Raw genomic sequence first — 20,951 nt, 5'->3', positions numbered from 1 at the left:
AATAAAAGAAATCACTGAGAGGTGTTAGTATGTGAAAGACAATTGTGGCAATCCTGTCACTTACAGGGTTAAAATGTAAACTCTTCCTCTCCTTCCAGCCCCTCCCTCTGCCAACATTCCTTGGACTTTCATCTCTATGGATTTTCACCTTCCGTATCTTCTCCTTAAGAGTTCTCACTGTGTTTTTCCTGATCACTACCCTACATTTCACGTTGACAAAGAACAGTGAGTGGGAAATAGCCTGGTGCTCAATAATAATTTCTTGAGTCTTCTGTCAAATTTCCTCAGGTTTCACTGAACTGAATGTGTTCACAAAAGCAATAACAGCAAAGTAAAAGTGGTTGGAACCAGGAAGTGCTGAGGGTGAACATGGATTCCACACAGCAGGGAGAGAGTTTGACCGAGGAGGTAATTTGTCCCATTTGTCTGGATTTTTTCACCGATCCGGTTATACTGGATTGTGGACACAACTTCTGCCGCTCCTGTATCACCCAGATTTGGGAAAAGCAGGAGATAAACTCCTGCCCGGAATGTAGACAGGAGTTTCCAGACAGAAACCTCAGAGGAAACGGGGCCTTAGCGAATCTGACCGAGAAAGCTCGAACATTAAATCTGAATCCGCAAGAGAAGGAAAGTAAACATCACTGTGAGGAACATCAGGAAGAACTGAAGCTGTTTTGTGAAACTGACAAGAAATTGGTCTGTGTGATTTGTAGAGATTCCCAGGAACACAAATCTCACAACTTCAAGTCGATCTCAGAAGCTGTTGGAATCTACAAGGTAAAAGGAAACAGAATTCATCCCCTGATTATTCCATCACATTTCCATGGTGTAACTGTTTAAGTTTCTTGTTTTCTCTCCCAATCCCAGGATCGGGTGAAATCTTCCTTGGATTCTCTCACAGGGAAGAAATCAGCGGCTCTAGAAATGGAGCAGCAGCAGAAACAGAAGATTTCCCAAATTCAGGTAAAATCTCCCTGAGTTCGGCTTCAACATTAGGTTCGGCCATTTGTGTTTTCTCATGGAAAAATATTGTGTTGATGTTTCATTTCACAGGAGGAATCCAGAAATCTTCAGACCCACATCACATCCGAATTTGCTCACATGCACCAGATGCTGACTGAGAAAGAGCAGAGTTTTCTCCAAGATCTCAGGAAACAAGAGGAAAACATTCTCAAACCAATGGAGGAACATCTTCATGAAATTCAAGAGAATTTAAATTCTATTCAGGACAAGCTCTCAAAGTTGGAAAAACAGTTGGAACAAACAGACAGAGTGATATTTCTGAAGGTGAGGGATTATATTTCAGTGAAAGTGTGACTGTGAACAGCCCCAACATGATGCAGACACCCATCCTCCTTCATTCCCCCGTCACTATCTCCATCTGCTCCTTTCTCCCTCATGGGCTTCTCCACTTTCCTGTTCAATACATTTGTCTCAATCACACTGTGTGACAGTGGATTCCACATTCTCATCACTTTCTTGACAAAGAATTTGGTTCTGAACTTTCCTTTGGATTTATTTGTTCCATGGTCACTTTTACAGATCCATATTTTCAGATTCCCTAAAAGTGGCAACATCTTCACTGAATCCAGCAAATCCACTCTGTCATCTTTTCAACATCTGAATCAGATCTTCTGTTTTAGAGAGTCGTTTAATATCACCAATTAACTTTTGCACTTGTTGCTTTTTTAAGTATTTTCTCCCGGTCTTCAGTATCTTAGTGTAATATCCTCTTTCTATTCCATGTTTGCAACAAAGACAACAGGGGAGATGGTGGGTGTAGTGGTAATGCTGCTGGACTAGTTTTCACAGATGGTGAAAGTTAACTTCAACTAAAAATACCTGACATTTTATAGAAAGGATCACCTAATGGTGACCAGGTAAACACTGTCAATTGTTGTAAAACTATTTGATTCACTAACCTCCATCAGGGAAGACAATCTACTGTCCTTCCCTGGTCTGCTCTCCATATGCCTCCAGACCCAGCAATTTAGATCACTCTTGGAGATGGGTACGGAACGTTGGTTGAGCGAGTGACACTGCTGCCTCACAGCGCCAGAGATCGGGTTCAATTCCTGCCTCTGGCGGCTCTCTGTGTGGAGTTTGCACATTCACCCCATGTCTGTGTGGGTTTTCTCAGGGTGCTCCGTCTTCCTCCCACAATCCAAAAATGTGCAGGTTCGGTGAATTGGCCATGCTGAATTGCCCGTAGTGTTAGGTGAAGGGGTAAATGTAGGGGAATGGGTCTGGGTGTGGACTTGTTGGGCAGAAGTAATCTAAGTAATCTAATCTAATCTAAAAATCTAATCCCCATGTATTAGTTTTATTAAAAATGACAGCTCTTAATAAGATGTAACAATGTGAGTGTAATTGCTGCTTTCTGGATATAGACAGTCAGTCTCTGTCAACTCAGATTGGTGTTTGGTTTATTTCAGGAGGAACTATCTCGGAAGAGGAGGTAGGACATGCACTTTCCTGCAACTGATTGAAAATTGATGAAGTTATTCAGGAAAGTCTTTCTGGTGAATTTATGATAAACTGTTTAATATTTACAGGGTTAGTGATGAGACTGATAATGTCGTGTCGACTGAAAAATCCAACATCCTTTTACCGTTTCCAATGTGGACAGAAATAGTGGAGGCCATTAAACCAAATAAAGGTCAGATCAGTTCCTTTGTGCTGATTATAATTTACAATTTAAATTGTTATGTATACAATATCAAAGAGAGTATGTTTAAGCACTCAATTATCCAGAAACCTGGATTAATATGGCCTTGAATGTCATTGACATCAAGGCAGCATGTGACCAAGTGTGACACCAAGAAGCCGCAGTGAAACAGGAGTCAATGGGAATCAGGCAGGATTCTCCACTGGTGGGAATTGTACTGAACACATTGGAAGATAGTTGTGATTATTTGGAGGTGGATCATCTCCACCACTGGCCTTCACAACAGCAGCTCCTCACGTCTGTGTCCTCGGCCCAACAAACTACTTCAGCAGGAATGGCCCCCCCAGCATCATGTCAGAGATGGGGCTGTTTGATCATGATGCGTTGGTCAAATGGGCAGATCAACAGCAGATGGAATTTAATCCTGAAAAGTGTGAGGTGATGCACTTTGGAAGAAGTAACAAGACAAGGGGGTAGTCAATGAATGACAGGACACTGTCAAGCTCAGAGGGATCTAACGGTGCTTATCCATAGATCAGTGAAAATGGCTGTAGCTTCAGTGTGAGAGCAGAAAGAGGGGAGTGAAACAGGGAAATAAAATGTGTTGATAAGAGACTGAGAAAGACCTTGCTGTTACATAGCTCCGTGTTATTTCCTGGGAATTCCTCAGCACTTCATAATCAATGGATTATTTTTTGACATGGAATTAACATTGTTCGCAACTTTTGAAATTGCTCCTGATATTGATTGGATTGGATTTGTTTGAAAAGGAGAGATTCACAGTGGAGGACACGAATAACATGCCAGTAATTGACAAAGAGATGAAGGTAGGTGAGGACCTGGAAACAATCATTATCACAGAAGAGGTCGTGTTGGAAAAGTTCATGGAGCTAATAAGTCTCCTGGCCCTGACGGAATGTCTCCCAGAGCACTAAAAGAGATGGTGGGAGAAATAGTAACTGCATTTATGGTAATTTTCCAAACTTCACTGGGGCAGGTCCAGCAGATTGGAAAGCAGCAAATGTGATGTCACTGTTTAAAAAGGGAGGTAGATAAAAGATAGGGAATTCTCGACTGGTTAGCTTAACTTCTGCAGTGGGAAAATGCTCGAGTCTGTTATTGTGGAAGAGCTGGCAAGGCATTTAGATGAAAATTGTCCCCTTGGGCAGAGGCAATATGGATTCATGAAGGGCAGGCCACACTTAACCAATCTACTGGAATTCTATGAAGACTTTACGAGCATGACGGGCAACAGTAACCCAGTAGATGTGGTGTATGTAGATTTGCAAAAGGCATTTGACAAGGGGCAGCACAAAAGGCTGCTGCATAAGATAAAGATGCAAGGCACTGGCAATGTACTGGTATGTATAGAGGATTGGTTAACTAACAGGAAGCAAAGAGTGGGGATCAATGAGTGCTTTTCTGGCTGGCGATCAGTGGCTAGCGGTGTGCCTCAGGGGTCTGTGTTGAGACTGCAATTAGTCACAATTTACATAGATGTGGAGTTAGGGACCCTGTGTAGTGTGTCAAGATTTGTGGATGGCCCCAAGATGAGCAGTAGAACAAGTGTGCAGAGGATTGTGAAACTTTGCAGAGGGACATAGTTTAAGTGAGCAGGCAAGGGTCTGTCAGATGGAGTACAATGTTAATAAATGTGAAGTCATTCATTTTGGTCGGAATCACAGTAAGAAGGACTATTACTTGAATGGTGAAAAATTGCAGCACGTTGCTGTGCAGAGAGATCTGGGTGGCCTTGTGCATGAACCACAGAAGGTTGGTCTGCAGATGTAAAAGGTCATTAAGAAGGCAAATGGAATTTTGTTCTTCATTGCTAAAGGGATTGTGTTTAAAAGCAGGAAGCTTAAGTCATGGCTGTATAGGGTGTAGGTGAGGCCACACCTGGAGTAATGTGTGTAGTGTTGGTCTCCTTACTTGAGAAAGGATGTACTGACACGAGCGAGGTTGCAGAGGAGGTTTACCAGGTTGTTCCCGGATTTGAGGGAGTTGGCTTATAGGGAGAGACTGAGTAGACTGGGCATTATATTCATTGCAATTTAGAAAAGTGAGGAGAGATCTTATAGAAACATATAAAATTATGAAGGGAATAGATAAGATAGAAGTAGAGAGGATGTTTCCACTGGCAGGGGAAGCTGGGACAAGAGGACATCGCCTCAACATTAGGGAGAGCAGATTTAGGACTGAACTGAGAAGCAACGTCTTCACCCAGAGGGTTGTGAATCTCTGGAATTCCCTGCCCAATGAAGTAGCTGAGGCTTCCTCAGAAAATATTTTTAAAGGTAAGATAGATACATTTTTGAACAGAAAAGTAATTAAAGGTTATGTTGACAGGGCAGGTCAGTGGAGCTGAAACCACAGAAAGATCAGCCATGATCTTATTGGATGGTGGGGCAGGGTCAAAGGGCCAGATGGCCTACTCCTCCTCCTCGTCCTATGTGTCCCCAGAACATTACCTGGGCGTCTGGATTAACAATCTGGACGACTTGCTCCCCTCACAGGAAACTTAGTGTAATTCAGGTCATGGATGGAACTGTGATAACTTTGTCCTGAAGCTACCACATATCCTCAAAATATTTGGCTTAAATAATCCTCAGGATTCATCCCAACACTGTGGGTCTGGGACTGAAACTAACTTTTCACTCCAATATAATGTGACTCACTAAGTCCATTATCCACTTCTCAGGAACACTGCTGTACACAGCCATCTGTTCCAAGGTCTTCTCAGAGCTAAAACAGAACCCAGAGATAAAACTACAGCAATAGATTGTTCTTACTCAGTCAGGGGTTGAGCAATGGTGTCATCAGCCAGGGCCACAGTGGGTATGCCTTGTCTCCTAGGAACCAGCTTGTCGGGCTCCTGGGCCCTCAGACACAGCAGGGACATGAGAGTGCTCCAGGGTGTAGAAACCATGGCAGCTCCCAGGGTACTGGGGACACACCTTCAGGAAGTGGGACTGGTGATTCCAGACAATCTGCATATTAATGGATTGGAAGCACTTCCTATTGATGAACTCCACTGCATTGTCATATCGCCCTCTCAATGGGATATGACTACAGCTGATGGGCCCTGTATCTGGGGGAAGACAGCGATGTTCCTGAATCCTACTGCCTGGGCTAAAGGACTGACCTTGACATGGGGAAACAAGAGGAACTGCTGAGATCTTGTAAAGATGGCACTGATCCATTTCTGGGTGGGTGACTGAGAGATCCCACACAGATCCCCAGTGGCTCCCTGGAAGAAGCCAAACACATCGAGGTTCCACACAGCTGTCCCCTCCTCAGGAACCAGAAGAGGATGAGCCCCCACTTCCTCAACTCTCAGGGCCCGATCCAGCAGCTGGGACAATTCAGTCACGAGGTCCCGGGACAGACAGAGGCTGCATTGACAGGTTCCAGGCCTCACAGATTGTTTGGAAGTGGTGCCAGTCCTGTATCGATTATGACCATACCCACCTTTGCTTTGCTCCTGCCTGCCTTGACTATTTGACTTGCTCCTTTTTACAGCCTCAGATGGATCCTTCTTCTCATTCTCTGTCTGGGTCCACCCCCCTCACCAGATTGCTCAGTGAGGAACTGACTGAAATGATTGATGCAGGCAGAGCAGTGCATGTTATCTATGTGGACGTCAGTGAGGTTTCTGACAAGGTTCCAGTAGTAGGAAGTGAGGACTGCAGATGCTGGAGATAAGAGCTGAAAATGTGTTGCTGGAAAAGCGCAGGTTCCCACACCCCCTCCCCCGCACACACACACCCCTCCCACACCCCCTCCCCCCACACACACCCCTCCCACACCCCCTCCCGCTACACACACACCCCTCCCACACCCCCTCCCCCCACACACACCCCTCCCACACCCCCTCCCCCTACACACACACCCCTCCCACACCCCCTCCCCCCCCAACACCCCTCCAACATCCCCCCACAGACGCCTCCCACACCCCCTCACCCACACACACACACCCCTCCCACACCCCCTCCCCCCCACACACACACCACCCACACCCCCTCCCCCCCACACACATACCCCTCCCACACCCCCTCCCCCCCACACACATACCCCTCCCACACCTCCTCCCCCACACACACACCCCTCCGACACCCCCTACCCCCACACACACACATCCCACACCCACTCCCCACACCCCCTACCCACACTCCCCTCACCACACCCACACACCCCTCCCCCACCCACGTACCCAGCCCACACACACCTCCCCCCAAACACACCCCTCCCCCCAACACACAACCACATACCCCTCCCCCCACAGACACACCCACACCCCTCCCCCCACTCATTCACCCCCTCATACACCTCCCCCCACACAAACACCCCACACACACCTCCCCCACACACCCTTTCCACCCACACACACACACACACACACCCTCTCCCCCCTCACACACACACACCCTCTCCCCACCACACACACCCTCCCTCCCCCCCACACCCACACCCTCTCTCCCCGACACACACACCCTCTCCCCCACCCACACACACACCCTCCCTCCCCACCCACACACCCTCTCTCCCCACCCACACACACACCCTCTCTCCACACCACACACACCCTCTCTCCCCCCGACAAACACACCCTCTCTCCCCCCTCACACACACACACCCTCTCCCCCCTCACACACACACACCCTCTCCCCCCTCACACACACACACCCTCTCCCCCTCACACACACACACCCTCTCTCCCCCTCACACACACCGTCTCTCCCCCCCCACACACACCCTCTCTCCCCCGAACACACACCCTCTCCCCCCCGAACACACACCCTCTCTCCCACCCACACACACACCCTCTCTACCCCACACGCACACAACCTCTCTCCCCCCCACACACACCCTCACTTCCCCTCACACACACACACACACCCTCTCTCCCCCTCACACACACACACCCCTCTCTCCCCCTCACACACACACACCCTCTCCCCCTCACACACACACACACACACCCTCTATCCCCCACACACACACACACGCACACACACCCTCTCTCCCCCTCACACACACACACGCACACACACCCTCTCTCCCTCTCACACACACACCCTCTCTTCCCTTCTCACACACACACACACCCTCTCCCCCCTCACGCACACACACACCCTCTCCCCCTCACACACACACACCCTCTCTCCCCCTCACACACACACCTCCCACCCCTCACACACTCACACACCCTCTCTCCCCATCACACACACACACCCTCTCTCCCCCTCACACACACGCACCGTCTCTCCCCCTCACACACACGCACCGTCTCTCCCCCTCACACACACGCACCGTCTCTCCCCCTCACACACACGCACCGTCTCTCCCCCTCACACACACACACCCTCTCCCCCTCACACACACACACACCCTCTCTCCCCTTCACACACACACACACACCCTCTCCCCCCTCACACACACATACACCCTCTCTCCCCCTCACACACACACCTCCCACCCCTCACACACTCACACACTCTCCCTCTCCCCCTCACACACCCTCTCTCACCCCCCCACACACCCTCTCTGCCCCCCCACACACCCTCTCTGCCCCCCCAACACACCCTCTCTTCCCCCCCCACACACACTCTCTCCCCCCATGCACACACACCCTCTCTCCCCTTCACACACACACACACCCTCTCTCCCCTTCACACACACACCCTCTCCCCCCTCACACACACACACCCTCTCCCCCCTCACACACACACACACCCTCTCTCCCCCTCACACACACACACACCCTCGCCACCCCCCCCACACACACGCCCTCTTTCCCCTTCACACACACACACACCCTCTCTCCCCTTCACACACACACACACCCTCTCTCCCCTTCACACACACACCCTCTCTCCCCCTCACACACACACACACCCTCTCTCCCCCTCACACACACACCTCCCAGCACTCACACACACACACACACCCTCTCCCCCCTCACACACACACCCTCTCTCCCCCTCACACACACACCCTCTCTCCCCCTCACACACACACACCCTCTCTCCCCCTCACACACACACACCCTCTCTCCCCCTCACACACACACACCCTCTCTCTCTCCCGCTCACACACACACACACCTCTCTCTCTCCCGCTCACACACACACACCCTCTCCCCCCTCACACACACCCTCTCCCCCCTCACACACACCCTCTCCCCCCTCAAACACACACACCCTCTCCCCCCTCAAGCACACACACACCCTCTCTCCCCCCAAACACACACACACCCTCTCTCCCCCTCACACACCCTCTCTCCCCCTCACACACACACACCCTCTCTCCCCCTCACACACACACACCCTCTCTCCCCCTCACACACACACACCCTCTCTCCCCCTCACACAAACACACCCTCTCCCCGCTCAAACACACACACACCCTCTCTCCCCCTCACACACACACCCTCTCCCCGCTCAAACACACACACACCCTCTCTCCCCCCCACACACACACCCTCTCTCCCCCCCACACACACACCCTCTCTCCCCCCCCACACACCCTCTCTCCCCCCCACACACCCTCTCTTCCCCCCCACACACCCTCTCTCACCCCCACACACCCTCTCTCACCCCCACACACCCTCTCTCACCCCCACACACCCTCTCTCACCCCCACACACCCTCTCTCCCCCCCACACACCCTATCTTCCCCCCCACACACCCTCTCTTCCCCCCCACACACCCTCTCTCCCCCCCACACACCCTCTCTCCCCCCCACACACCCTCTCTCCCCCCCACACACCCTCTCTCCCCCCCACACACCCTCTCTCCCCCCCACACACCCTCTCTCCCCCCCACACACCCTATCTTCCCCCCCACACACCCTCTCTTCCCCCCCACACGCCCTCTCTTCCCCCCCACACACCTTCTCTCCCCCCATGCACACACACCCTCTCTCCCCCTCACACACACACACCCTCTCTCCCCCTCACACACACACACCCTCATTCCCCCTCACACACACACACCCTCATTCCCCCTCACACACACACACCCTCATTCCCCCTCACACACACACACACACCCACTCTCCCCCTCACACACACACACACACCCACTCTCCCCCTCACACACACACACCCTCTCTCCCCCTCACACACACACACACCCTCTCTCCCCCTCACACACACCCTCTCTCCCCCTCACACACACACACCCTCTCTCCCCCTCACACACACACACACCCTCTCTCCCCTCACACACACACACACCCTCTCTCCCCCTCACACACACACTCTCTCCCCTTCACACACACACACCCCTCTCCCCTTCACACACACACCCTCTCCCCCTCACACACACACACACACCCTCTCTCCCCCTCACACACACACCCTCTCTCCCCCTCACACACACACCCTCTCTCCCCCTCACACACACACCCTCTCTCCCCCTCACACACACACCCTCTCTCCCCCTCACACACACACACGCTCTCTCCCCCTCACACACACACCCTCTCTCCCCCTCACACACACACCCCTCTCTCCCCTTCACACACACACACCCTCTCTCCCACACACACACCCACACCCTCTCCCCCCTCACACACACACCCTCTCCCCGCTCAAACACACACACACACCCTCTCTCCCTCACACACACTCTCTCTCCCCCTCACACACACACACACCCTCTCTCCCCCTCACACACACACTCTCTCCCGCGCACACACACACACACACCCTCTCTCTCCTTCACACACACACCCTCTCCCACCTCTCACACACACACACCCTCTCTCCCCCTCACACACACACCTCCCACCCCTCACACACTCACACACACCCTCTCTTCCCCTCATACACACACACCCTCTCTCCCCCTCACACACACACACACACACCCTCTCCCCCCTCACACACACACTCCCAGCACTCACACACTCACACACACCCTCTCTCTCCCTCACACACACACCCTCTCTCCCACTCACACACACACGCCCGCTCTCCCGCTCACACACAAACACCCTCTCCCCCCTCACACACACCCTCTCCCCCCTCAAACACACACACACCCTCTCTCCCCCCAAACACACACACACCCCTCTCACCCTCACACACACACACCCTCTCTCCCCCACACACACACACACACCCTCTCTCCCCCTCACATACACACGCACCCTCTCTCCCCCAGACACACACCCTCTCTCCCCCTTACACACACACACCCTCTCTCCCCCTCACACACACACACACACACCCTCTCTCCCCCTCACACACACACACCCTCTCTCCCGCTCAACACACACACACCCTCTCTCCCCCCACACACACACCCTCTCTCCCCCCACACACACACCCTCTCTCCCCCTCACACACACACCCTCTCTCCCCCTCACACACACACCCTCTCTCCCCCTCACACACACACCCTCTCTCCCCCTCACACACACACCCTCTCTCCCCCTCACACACACACCCTCTCTCCCCCCCACACACACCCTCTCTCCCCCCACACACACACCCTCTCTCCCCCTCACACACACACCCTCTCTCCCCCTCACACACACACCCTCTCTCCCCCTCACACACATACCCTCTCTCCCCCTCACACACACACCCTCTCTCCCCCTCACACACACACCCTCTCTCCCCCTCACACACACACCCTCTCTCCCCCTCACACACACACCCTCTCTCCCCCTCACACACACACCCTCTCTCCCCCCCACACACACCCTCTCTCCCCCCACACACACACCCTCTCTCCCCCCACACACACACCCTCTCTCCCCCCACACACACACCCTCTCTCCCCTTCACACACACACACACCCTCTCCCCCCCTCACACACACACACACCCTCTCCCCCCTCACACACACCCTCTCCCCGCTCAAACACACACACTCCCTCTCTCCCTCACACACACACACACACACATCCTCTCTCCCCCCACACACACACCCTCTCTCCCCCTCAGACACACACACACCCTCTCTCCCCCTCACACACACCCTCTCTCCCCCTCACACACACACCCTCTCACCCCCTCGCACACACACACACCCTCTTCCCCCCCCACGTACACACACCCTCTCTCCCCCTCACACACACCCTCTCTCCCCCTCACACACACACACACCCTCTCCCCCTCACACACACACACACACACCCTCTCTCCCCCCACACACACACCCTCTCTCCCCCTCAGACACACACACACCCTCTCTCCCCCTCACACACACCCTCTCTCCCCCTCACACACACACCCTCTCACCCCCTCGCACACACACACACCCTCTTCCCCCCCCCACGTACACACACCCTCTCTCCCCCTCACACACACACACACCCTCTCCCCCTCACACACACACACACCCTCTCTCCCCTTCACACACACACACCCTCTCTCCCCCCTCACTCACACAGACACCCTCTCTCCCCCTCACACACACACCTCCCACCCCTCACACACTCACACACACCCTCTCTCCCCCTCACACACACCCTCTCTCCCCTTCACACACACACATCTCCCCCCCTCACACACACACACACCCTCACCCCCCTCACACACACCCTCTCCCCGCTCAAACACACACACCCTCTCTCCCCCTCACACACACACACCCTCTCTCCCGCTCAAACACACACACACACCCTCTCTCCCCCCCCACACACACACCCTCTCTCCCCCTCACACACACACCCTCTCTCCCCCTCACACACACACACCCTCTCTCCCCCTCACACACACACCCTCTCTCCCCCTCAGACACACACACACCCTCTCTCCCCCTCACACACACCCTCTCTCCCCCTCACACACACACCCTCTCACCCCCTCGCACACACACACACCCTCTTCCCCCCCCCACGTACACACACCCTCTCTCCCCCTCACACACACCCTCTCTCCCTCTCACACACACACACACCCTCTCCCCCTCACACACACACACACACCCTCTCTCCCCCCACACACACACCCTCTCTCACCCTCAGACACACACACACCCTCTCTCCCCCTCACACACACCCTCTCTCCCCCCTCACACACACACCCTCTCACCCCCTCGCACACACACACACCCTCTTCCCCCCCCCCCACGTACACACACCCTCTCTCCCCCTCACACACACACACACCCTCTCTCCCCCTCACACACACACACACCCTCTCCCCCTCACACACACACACACACCCTCTCTCCCCTTCACACACACACACCCTCTCTCCCCCCTCACTCACACAGACACCCTCTCTCCCCCTCACACACACACCTCCCACCCCTCACACACTCACACACACCCTCTCTCCCCCTCACACACACCCTCTCTCCCCTTCACACACACACACCCTCTCCCCCCCTCACACACACACACACCCTCTCCCCCCTCACACACACCCTCTCCCCGCTCAAACACACACACCCTCACTCCCCCTCACACACACACACCCTCTCTCCCGCTCAAACACACACACACACCCTCTCTCCCCCCACACACACACCCTCTCTCCCCCTCACACACACACCCTCTCTCCCCCTCACACACACCCTCTCTCCCCCACACACACACACCCTCTCTCCCCCTCACACACACACCCTCTCTCCCCCTCACACACACACCCTCTCTCCCCCCCACACACACCCTCTCTCCCCTTCACACACACACACACCCTCTCCCCCCCTCACACACACACACCCTCTCCCCCCTCACACACACCCTCTCCCCGCTCAAACACACACACACCCTCTCTCGCCCCCACACACACCCTCTCTCCCTCACACACACACACACACACACACCCTCTCTCCCCCCACACACACACCCTCTCTCCCCCTCACACACACACCCTCTCACCCCCTCGCACACACACACACCCTCTTCCCCCCCCCCACGTACACACACCCTCTCTCCCCCTCACACACCCCCTCTTCCCCCCCCCACGTACACACACCCTCTCTCCCCCTCACACACACCCTCTCCCCCTCACACACACACACCCTCTCTCCCCCTCACACACACACACCCTCTCTCCCCCTCACACACACACACACCCTCTCCCCCTCACACACACACACACCCTCTCCCCCTCACACACACACACACACCCTCTCCCCCTCACACACACACACACCCCTCTCCCCCTCACACACACACACACCCTCTCCCCCTCACACACACACACACACACACCCTCTCCCCCTCACACACACACACACACACACCCTCTCCCCCTCACACACACACACACACACCCTCTCCCCCTCACACACACACACACACACACCCTCTCCCCCTCACACACACACACACACACACCCTCTCCCCCTCACACACACACACACACACACCCTCTCCCACTCACACACACACACACACCCTCTCTCCCCTTCACACACACACACACCCTCTCTCCCCCCTCACTCACACAGACACCCTCTCTCCCCCTCACACACACACCTCCCACCCCTCACACACTCACACACACCCTCTCTCCCCCTCACACACACCCTCTCTCCCCTTCACACACACACACACACCCTCTCCCCCCCTCACACACACACACACACCTCTCCCCCCCTCACACACACACACACCCTCTCTCCCCCCTCACTCACACAGACACCCTCTCTCCCCCTCACACACACACCTCCCACCCCTCACACACTCACACACACCCTCTCTCCCCCTCACACACACACCCTCTCTCCCCCTCACACACACACCCTCTCTCCCCCTCACACACACACCCTCTCTCCCCCTCACACACACACCCTCTCTCCCCCCCACACACACCCTCTCTCCCCTTCACACACACACACACCCTCTCCCCCCCTCACACACACACACCCTCTCCCCCCTCACACACACCCTCTCCCCGCTCAAACACACACACACCCTCTCTCGCCCCCACACACACCCTCTCTCCCTCACACTCACACACACACACACACCCCTCTCTCCCCCCACACACACACCCTCTCTCCCCCTCACACACACACCCTCTCACCCCCTCGCACACACACACACCCTCTTCCCCCCCCCCACGTACACACACCCTCTCTCCCCCTCACACACACCCTCTTCCCCCCCCCCACGTACACACACCCTCTCTCCCCCTCACACACACCCTCTCCCCCTCACACACACACACCCTCTCTCCCCCTCACACACACACACCCTCTCTCCCCCTCACACACACACACACCCTCTCCCCCTCACACACACACACCCTCTCCCCCTCACACACACACACACCCTCTCCCCCTCACACACACACACACCCTCTCCCCCTCACACACACACACACCCTCTCCCCCTCACACACACACACACACACACCCTCTCCCCCTCACACACACACACACACACCCTCTCCCCCTCACACACACACACACACACACCCTCTCCCCCTCACACACACACACACACACACACACCCTCTCCCCCTCACACACACACACACACACACCCTCTCCCCCTCACACACACACACCCTCTCCCACTCACACACACACACACACCCTCTCTCCCCTTCACACACACACACACCCTCTCTCCCCCCTCACTCACACAGACACCCTCTCTCCCCCTCACACACACACCTCCCACCCCTCACACACTCACACACACCCTCTCTCCCCCTCACACACACCCTCTCTCCCCTTCACACACACACACACCCTCTCCCCCCCTCACACACACACACCCTCTCCCCCCCTCACACACACCCTCTCCCCCCCTCACACACACACACCCTCTCCCCCCCTCACACACACACACCCTCTCCCCCCCTCACACACACACACACCCTCTCCCCCCCTCACATACACACACACCCTCTCCCCCCTCACACACACCCTCTCTCCCCCCCACACACCCTCTCTCCCCCCCACACACCCTCTCTCCCCCCCACACACCCTCTCTCCCCCACACACACACCCTCTCTCCCCCCCCACACACACACACACACCCTCTCTCCCCCCACACACACACCCTCTCTCCCCCTCACACACACACCCTCTCACCCCCTCGCACACACACACACCCTCTTCCCCCCCCCACGTACACACACCCTCTCTCCCCCTCACACACACCCTCTCCCCCTCACACACACACACCCTCTCTCCCCCTCACACACACACACCCTCTCTCCCCTTCACACACACACACACCCTCTCCCCCTCACACACACACACACCCTCTCCCCCTCACACACACACACACCCTCTCCCCCTCACACACACACACACCCTCTCCCCCTCACACACACACACACCCTCTCCCCCTCATACACACACACACCCTCTCCCCCTCACACACACACACACCCTCTCCCCCTCACACACACACACACACACCCTCTCCCCCTCACACACACACACACACACACACCCTCTCCCCCTCACACACACACACACACACACCCTCTCCCCCCTCACACACACCCTCTCCCCGCTCAATCACACACACCCTCTCTCCCCCTCACACACACACACCCTCTCTCCCGCTCAAACACACACACACACCCTCTCTCCCCCCAGACACACACCCTCTCTCCCCCTCACACACACCCTCTCTCCCCCTCACACACACACACCCTCTCCCCCTCACACACACACCCTCTCTCCCCCTCAGACACACACACACCCTCTCTCCCCCTCACACACACCCTCTCTCCCCCTCACACACACCCTCTCTCCCCCTCACACACACACCCTCTCACCCCCTCACACACACACCCTCTCACCCCCTCGCACACACACACACCCTCTTCCCCCCCCACGTACACACACCCTCTCTCCCCCTCACACACACCCTCTCTCCCTCTCACACACACACACACCCTCTCCCCCTCACACACACACACACACCCTCTCTCCCCCCACACACACACCCTCAGACACACACACACCCTCTCTCCCCCTCACACACACCCTCTCTCCCCCTCACACACACACCCTCTCACCCCCTCGCACACACACACACCCTCTTCCCCCCCCCACGTACACACACCCTCTCTCCCCCTCACACACACACACACACCCTCTCCCCCTCACACACACACACACACCCTCTCCCCCTCACACACACACACACACCCTCTCCCCCTCACACACACACACACACACACACACCCTCTCTCCCCTTCACACACACACACCCTCTCTCCCCCCTCACTCACACAGACACCCTCTCTCCCCCTCACACACACACCTCCCACCCCTCACACACTCACACACACCCTCTCTCCCCCTCACACACACCCTCTCTCCCCTTCACACACACACACACCCTCTCCCCCCCTCACACACACACACACCCTCTCCCCCCCTCACACACACACACACCCTCTCCCCCCCTCACATACACACACACCCTCTCCCCCCTCACACACACCCTCTCTCCCCCCCACACACCCTCTCTCCCCCCCACACACCCTCTCTCCCCCCCACACACCCTCTCTCCCCCCCACACACCCTCTCTCCCCCCCACACACACCCTCTCTCCCCCCCCACACACCCTCTCTCCCCCCCCCACACACACACACACCCTCTCTCCCCCCACACACACACCCTCTCTCCCCCTCAGACACACACACACCCTCTCTCCCCCTCACACACACACCCTCTCACCCCCTCACACACACACACACCCTCTCCCCCTCACACACACACACACCCTCTCCCCCTCACCCACACACACACACACCCTCTCTCCCCTTCACACACACACACCCTCTCTCCCCCCTCACTCACACACACACCCTCTCTCCCCCTCACACACACACCCTCTCACCCCCTCGCACACACACACACCCTCTTCCCCCCCACCACGTACACACACCCTCTCTCCCCCTCACACACACCCTCTCCCCCTCACACACACACACCCTCTCTCCCCCTCACACACACACACACCCTCTCTCCCCCTCACACACACACACCCTCTCTCCCCCTCACACACACACACACCCTCTCCCCCTCACACACACACACACCCTCTCCCCCTCACACACACACACACACACACCCTCTCCCCCTCACACACACACACACACACACCCTCTCCCCCTCACACACACACACACACACACACCGTCTCCCCCTCACACACACACACACACACACCCTCTCCCCCTCACACACACACACACACACCCTCTCCCCTTCACACACACACACCCTCTCTCCCCTTCACACACACACACCCTCTCTCCCCCCTCACTCACACAGACACCCTCTCTCCCCCTCACACACACACCTCCCACCCCTCACACACTCACACACACCCTCTCTCCCCCTCACACACACCCTCTCTCCCCTTCACACACACACACACACCCTCTCCCCCCTCACACACACACACACCCTCTCCCCCCCTCACACACACACACACCCTCTCCCCCCTCACACACACACACACCCTCTCCCCCCCTCACATACACACACACCCTCTCCCCCCTCACACACACCCTCTCTCCCCCCCACACACCCTCTCTCCCCCCACACACACACCCTCTGTCCCCTCCCCACACACACACACACCCTCTCTCCCCCCACACACACACCCTCTCTCCCCCTCACACACACACCCTCTCTCCCCCTCACACACACACCCTCTCACCCCCTCACACACACACACACCCTCTCCCCCTCACACACACACACACACCCTCTCTCCCCTTCACACACACACACCCTCTCTCCCCCCTCACTCACACAGACACCCTCTCTCCCCCTCACACACACACCTCCCACCCCTCACACACACACCTCCCACCCCTCACACACTCACACACACCCTCTCTCCCCCTCACACACACACACACACACTCCCCCTCTCCCCCTCACACACCCTCTCTCCCCCCACACACGCACCCTCTCTCCCCCCGACACACACCCTCTCTCCCCCCGACACACACCCTCTCTCCCCCCACACACACACCCTCTCTCCCCCCACACACACACCCTCTCTCCCCCCACACACACACCCTCTCTCCCCCCACACACACACCCTCTCTCCCCCCACACACACACCCTCTCTGACCCCACACACACACCCTCTCTCCCCCCACACACACACCCTCTCTCCCCCCACACACACACCCTCTCTCCCCCCACACACACACACCCTCTCTCCCCCCACACACACACACCGTCTCTCCCCCCCCACACACACACCCTCTCTCCCCACACACACACACCCTCTCTCCCCACACACACACACCCTCTCTCCCCACACACACACACCCTCTCTCCCCACACACACACACCCTCTCTCCCCCCACACACACACCCTCTCTCCCCCCACACACATACACTCTCTCCCCCCCCACACACACACCCTCTCTCCCCCTCACACACACACCCTCTCTCCCCCTCACACACACACACCCTCTCTCCCCCTCACACACACACACACACCCTCTCTCCCCCTCACACACACACACACACACCCTCTCCCCCTCACACACACACACACACCCTCTCTCCCCCTCACACACACACACACACACCCTCTCTCCCCCTCACACACACACCCTCTCTCCCCCTCACACACACACCCTCTCTCCCCCTCACACACACACACCCTCTCTCCCCCTCACACACACTCACCCTCTCTCCCCCTCACACACACACACACACCCTCTCTCCCCCCTCACACACACACACACACACACACCCTCTCCCCCCGCACACACACACCCTCTCCCCCCTCACACGCACACACACTCTCTCCCCCCCACACGCACACACACTCTCTCCCCCCCACACACACTCTCTCCCCCCCCACACACACACTCTCCCCCCACCTCACACACACACACACTCTCTCCCCCCCCACACACTCACACTCTCTCCCCCCCACACACTCACACTCTCTCCCCCCCCACACACTCACACTCTCTCCCCCCCACACACTCACACTCTCTCCCCCCCACACACTCACACTCTCTCCCCCCCCACACACTCACACTCTCTCCCCCCCACACACTCACACTCTCTCCCCCCCCCCCACGCTCTCTCCCCCCCCTCACGCACACACACACACAGTCTCCCACCCCCCCCCCCCACTGACCCAGACCCAGACCCAGGGACTGTCTCTAATTCTCTGTGTTTCTCTCCCAGTCTCTGTGACCCTGGATGTGGAAACAGCGAATCCCTGGCTCGAGGTCTCTGACGGTCTGAAGAGTTTGAGTTTGATCCGGACCCGGAGGACTCTCCCTGACACTGAGAAGATGTTTACAAACTGGGACTGTGCCCTGGGATCACAGGGATTCCCATCAGGAAAACATTACTGGGAGGTGGAAGTGGTGGGGAATTGTTGGTGGTGTCTGGGAGTAGCCTCAGAGTCTGTGGAGAGGAAGAGACCGGTCAGTCTGATCCCGGAGAATGGATTCTGGATCATGGGGCGGAATGAGGATCGGTTTTATATAAACTACTCTCCTCAATCCCCTCTCCCTGTCGGTCTGATCCCCAGGAAGGTGGGAGTTTATCTCAGTTATGAATCTGGGACAGTTTCATTTTACAACGTGGACACCAAGTCCCATCTCCACACCTTCACTGGGAATAAATTCACTGGGAAACTTTATCCTTTCTTCCAAACATTTTATGAAAACAAGTTTCTGAGAATCAGCTGTTAAAGGGGCGTGGCCTCCCTGACGTCACAATGACCTGACCCTCAGGTCAGGGGTCAGAACCCTGCATTGACATCAGGATGTTACTAAATGTGTCAGTAAATAATCAATTTATACTTTGTAAATAAATTCAATAATAATTGAAATGTCAGATGGTGAAAATAAAAATTAAATTAAATATCTTGTGTCTCTCCTTCCTTCATTAACTCCCTGCTTCAGTCCCATCCTCCATCCCTTCACCTGTTTCCCAGTCTGGAGCTGGGATTTCTCTGTGTTTCTCACTCTGCACCTGGAACATGAAATCCTGAGGGAGAAATCCAAACACTGACAAAGCTGCATTTACATCGTATCCTCCACTGACCTCCTTGTATCTTTGCCGGGGGCGGGGGCGGGGGATTTGCACAGAATCCGCTCTCTCCCAGGATATACAATATCCTCAAAGTTTAACTGCCCGTTAACTCCGGTTTTCTTTGCACAGATGCTGCCTGACCTGCTGAGGATTTGCAGCATTTTCTGATTTTATTTCAGATTTCCAGGATTTGTTTGTGTGTCACCGCCATCTGCTGGATGGAATTGTTACTGAATGATATTGGGCCGCAGTACCGTCTCTCGCCAGGCGGGGGCGGTCCTGTACCGTGTGTCTGAAAAGGC

At 56.0% G+C, this 20,951-nt stretch overlaps 1 protein-coding gene across 1 annotated transcript; it reads left to right on the top strand.

Annotated features, from left to right (window-relative positions):
* The first annotated feature begins 360 nt into the window (after nucleotides 1-360).
* On the top strand, nucleotides 361-20,478 carry LOC140455264 (nuclear factor 7, ovary-like). Its single transcript, XM_072550000.1, has 6 exons — nucleotides 361-780; nucleotides 871-966; nucleotides 1,057-1,290; nucleotides 2,439-2,461; nucleotides 2,559-2,662; nucleotides 19,792-20,478. Exons 1-6 carry the CDS (start codon nucleotides 370-372, stop codon nucleotides 20,304-20,306), a joined length of 1,383 nt encoding a protein of 460 aa, XP_072406101.1. The 5' UTR covers nucleotides 361-369; the 3' UTR covers nucleotides 20,307-20,478.
* The last annotated feature ends 473 nt before the right edge of the window (nucleotides 20,479-20,951 follow it).

This window comes from Chiloscyllium punctatum, chromosome 30 (genome assembly GCF_047496795.1).
Source record: "Chiloscyllium punctatum isolate Juve2018m chromosome 30, sChiPun1.3, whole genome shotgun sequence".
Lineage (NCBI taxonomy): Eukaryota > Metazoa > Chordata > Chondrichthyes > Orectolobiformes > Hemiscylliidae > Chiloscyllium > Chiloscyllium punctatum.
Note: the sequence above shows the minus strand (reverse complement) of the source record. Positions and strands in the feature narration are given on the sequence as shown.

Bases quoted from the DNA above. Each gene is read 5' to 3' on its own strand.
- LOC140455264 (XM_072550000.1), top strand. From the start codon at position 370: ATGGATTCCACACAGCAGGGAGAGAGTTTGACCGAGGAGGTAATTTGT. The intron at 967-1,056 runs GTAAAATCTCCC...TTCATTTCACAG, and splicing joins AGAAGATTTCCCAAATTCAG to GAGGAATCCAGAAATCTTCA. The intron at 2,462-2,558 runs GTAGGACATGCA...TAATATTTACAG, and splicing joins GAACTATCTCGGAAGAGGAG to GGTTAGTGATGAGACTGATA.